The 3,708-nt window shown below is 39.0% G+C and overlaps 1 protein-coding gene across 1 annotated transcript in view; it reads right to left on the bottom strand.

Moving 5' to 3' along the window:
* The window catches only part of ZNF280D (zinc finger protein 280D), a 54,865-nt gene that overhangs the window by 38,626 nt on the left and 12,531 nt on the right, over positions 1–3,708 (bottom strand). Inside the window, exons 3-5 of the mRNA XM_018557574.1 lie at positions 2,609–2,671; positions 2,158–2,528; positions 1,899–2,016 (exon numbers count right to left, since the gene is read on the bottom strand). Coding sequence (XP_018413076.1) covers positions 1,899–2,016; positions 2,158–2,528; positions 2,609–2,671 — 552 coding nt within the window. The remainder of the gene's footprint in view (positions 1–1,898; positions 2,017–2,157; positions 2,529–2,608; positions 2,672–3,708) is intronic.

Below are 3,708 nucleotides of genomic sequence, written 5' to 3'. Positions count from 1 at the left end.
CCCACACACACACATACATACATACATATATTATGCACGTGCAACAGTGTGCACCATATTGTGGTGTACGCCATGCACATGCGCTACATTGTTGGAACACATCGCAACACTTGATTTTTTTTTCTTTTTTCAAAAGAACATTATTTCAACTGTGTGGCAGTGCATGGCAAAGTGTTGTGATGCGTTGCCGTGCATTGTGATACGCTGTGTTGTGATTAAATGTATAATTTTATCACAACAAACAACCTACCAACACAAATTATTTTTAACATAAGTTGCTTATTTACAGTTTTGCGTTACTGCATTTTTCTATCGTTTTGCAAAAATGCACAATTTAAAATTTACAAATAAATTTGTTAACTCAATACAGTTTTAATCTTTTAGATTTAGTTGGAAAAGTAATTTTTGTGTGCAATTATTGCAGGATCTACCATCACCATCTTTTTATTCTACCGGGTCTGTGCTTTTTTTTTAAATATATGGTTTTTTTAAATATATTGTTTAAGCTGCAGTTAAAAATAATAATTGAAAAAAGAAAAAAAAAAAGTTAAAAATGGAAAAAAATGGGTGTGGCCAGCTGTCCGCCGCGCTGAATACTGAAAAATGGCCTGGATGGGAAGGGGGTTTAACACCGCGGATGTCAACTGGTTAAAAACGTTCCGCAGGGTTCGGCAGTGAAAGGGTTAATACCTCCGAGTTACAAGAGGCAGAATTTTTTTTTTTAAATGTATGTGACTAAAACGACTGAAGCAAAAACATTAGCATGCCAGCCGGGGAAATAGCGGAAAGGTAAGGTCAGCAGCACCAAATATTTTTTTGCAACAGGTTTAAAACTCTCCAAAAACCACTTCACGCATATAAGGAAAGAAAATAAGACAGTCACAGAACTCCTGCCATCAACAAGTGAGCCATGACTTACCTCCGAACCTGCAGATGCAGACCAACGCTGCATGTGCAGAAAATATCACTTTCCCATGGACAAAACAATTGCTCATTGGTTACCAAGATTCTCCATCATATTTCCAAACAGGACAATCCACACAAGTATTGAATGAAGCAATCACTTCACATAGTCTGCTGTCACAATGCTTGTAGATTGCAACTTTCTGTAATTTTGTTTACTTTCCGCACAGCAGGAAGAGATGGGGCCGAAATGTAGGGCTGCAACAACTAAGCGATTAAATCGATTATAATCGATGAGAATCATTGGCAACAATATTCATCATCGATTAGTTGCTTTTTTTCAGCTCCTCCGTTCTCCTCACCCTGATGCTGGCTGCAGCAGTATTTGTGCCTTTCAATCCCCACTGCAACGACAGAGGCAGCGGGGAGACATAATGCAATAGCCAATAGCAGGCTGGCTATTGCACCTGTCCACTGCCAATCAGCAGAGGAGGACCTGATGGTAAACTTTCTCCTTCATGTCCCCAGCAGGCAGGTGCAATAGCGTTCCAGTGCAGTGCGATTTCAGAAAATGTGCATACTGTTTTATTTTGAAGTAAACTTTATGTCTGTAACGCTGCATTTGTGCATTTTAAATAAATGACGGCAATTATTTTTTAAATTTTATCCGATTAAACAAAATTAAATAATTGGCCAACTATTCGCTTATGAAAATAATCGTTAGCTGCAGCCTTACTGAAATGATATATGTACAAGATCTTACTGCTACCATAGGTGGACAGACCTAAAAAAAGACTGATCCTCAACCATAACAACCAATGAACCTCAAAGAGTACCTTTATAGATCCTTTTTAACTATCGAATTACCCAAGCACAGCTGGCCGCAAGGATTGAATACTATAGAGGGTTCTTTCAGCTTTCCTCATATACCATTCACCTCATCTAACGCAAAGACACAAATGATGAAAACACAAAAAGATGTACTCTACACATACCTGTTGTAGTAAGCGTCTGCACACCTTGATATTGTGTTAGTGTTGCACTTGGCCGCAAAGCATACATTACATTATGAGAATTATTAGCAGAAACTTGGGGAGAAGTCATAATATAACCCTAAAATACAAAAGAAATAATCAATAAGCTTTCATGTAACCCAATTGCATAGTAGTATATCTTCACATACAAACAGACAATTGAACAATACAGCTTGAGAGCACTATTGGATAATATAACTAAGGAGCACAACAGACATACCTGGTTTAACATGACAGGCTGTGCAGGGATGGTAGCAACAGGTCGTAGCGGTTGTTGTGACACAGTAGGAAATGTGATGTTTCGACATACTGGTGGAGTGTTTGGCGTGAATGCCACTGGCCTGCAAATGGGCTGCATAACCGGACTTGGTCTTGGTGGCTGCTGAAATGGAATTCCTCCACTAACAGGTCTCCTTACTGGCTCTTGCATGCCAACAGGTCTTGGTAGTGGTTGAACAATGGCAGAACTAACTGCTGGTCTAGTAACAGGCTGATACATAGGTGCAGCTGGTTGACTGACATTTGCAACATTGTGTGCTGCAGTAGTGGGTTTGTAGTTTTTATTGGGGGACTGAAATGTAGTATTGGCTCCTGTAAAAAGAGGAATGTAAAATCCACAATAAAGATTAAAAACTAGAACATAAACTTGTATTGATATTAGAGACAATTACCTCTAGCAGGTGTTCCATTCTCAGCCCTTCTGACTGAAGTAGGCTGGGTCCCCGAAGAATTGCCTGTTTGATTGATTACAAATACAGTAAATGAACATTTTGAAGGGAACATTGCTTCTTCACATAAAATACACATCACAGTTCCTGCAGTAATTTAACAATTCACCAAATAAACCTGTAGAGACTGCATAACTCAAAACAACTCTTGAATGTAACTTTTTGAATGCTTTTGCAACACAGCCTTTGTAGGTGTGGTTGCCAACATAAAACACTACTCTTATGCTTACCAAAGTAAGACAGACTTTAGGCCTCATTGACACGGACGGCAAGGGGGCAGTAAAACCAGGTTAATCAGTGGCTCTCGCACCCCCCAGCCATCTGCTGCAATATCAGCACTGTGGCTGAACAGCGCTGTATACATTGCAGCGGCTGCAATGCTTTGCGGCAAAAAATATACAGCATATCACATTTGGCAGGCGGTACCACTTGTTAAATGTGATCATTGCAACAGAAAATTTCCATTGGGATTAAACACAAAAACAGAAGAAAAAAAAACCTGCATTCAGGAGGCGGCAGTATCACCTTCTGAATCCCAGGCAGCCGTGTCCACTATGGATCGCTTTTCAGATTGAACCCAGCCTTACAAGACTACAGAAACTGCTTCAAACCAAGTTCTAGAGCACATTTGTAAACTACATATCTAGCAAGTAATGTATGCAATATTATTAGCAGCAACAATAAATCTGGCTTTCATTTAGGTTTTAGAATGCAAGCTTTTACTAAAATAAAAACAAATAGGAAGTGATAAGTGGCCAGCACTATTCTGGCAGTTAGACATAAATCAGCCTCAATCACTTCTACTCTAAAAATGTTAGTCAAGTAAACTACTAAATTGGAAAACAGGCTCATTGTTGCTACTGCAGCTGATTACAACCTTTAACATATTGGACATAAGAATTACAGTGGTAGCAATAACAAGAGGTAACACAAAGTAGAAAAAAAAAACCAAAAAACCCAAGCAAACCGCACACACAACTTGTTATGTATATTCCTACTATCCACATAATGGTCTGTACTCAAAGGAAATGTGTGTGTATATA

The sequence above is a fragment of the Nanorana parkeri genome, unplaced genomic scaffold (assembly GCF_000935625.1).
Source record: "Nanorana parkeri isolate BGI_ZX_2015 unplaced genomic scaffold, ASM93562v1 scaffold290, whole genome shotgun sequence".
Classification (NCBI taxonomy): Eukaryota; Metazoa; Chordata; class Amphibia; order Anura; family Dicroglossidae; genus Nanorana; species Nanorana parkeri.
Note: the sequence above shows the minus strand (reverse complement) of the source record. Positions and strands in the feature narration are given on the sequence as shown.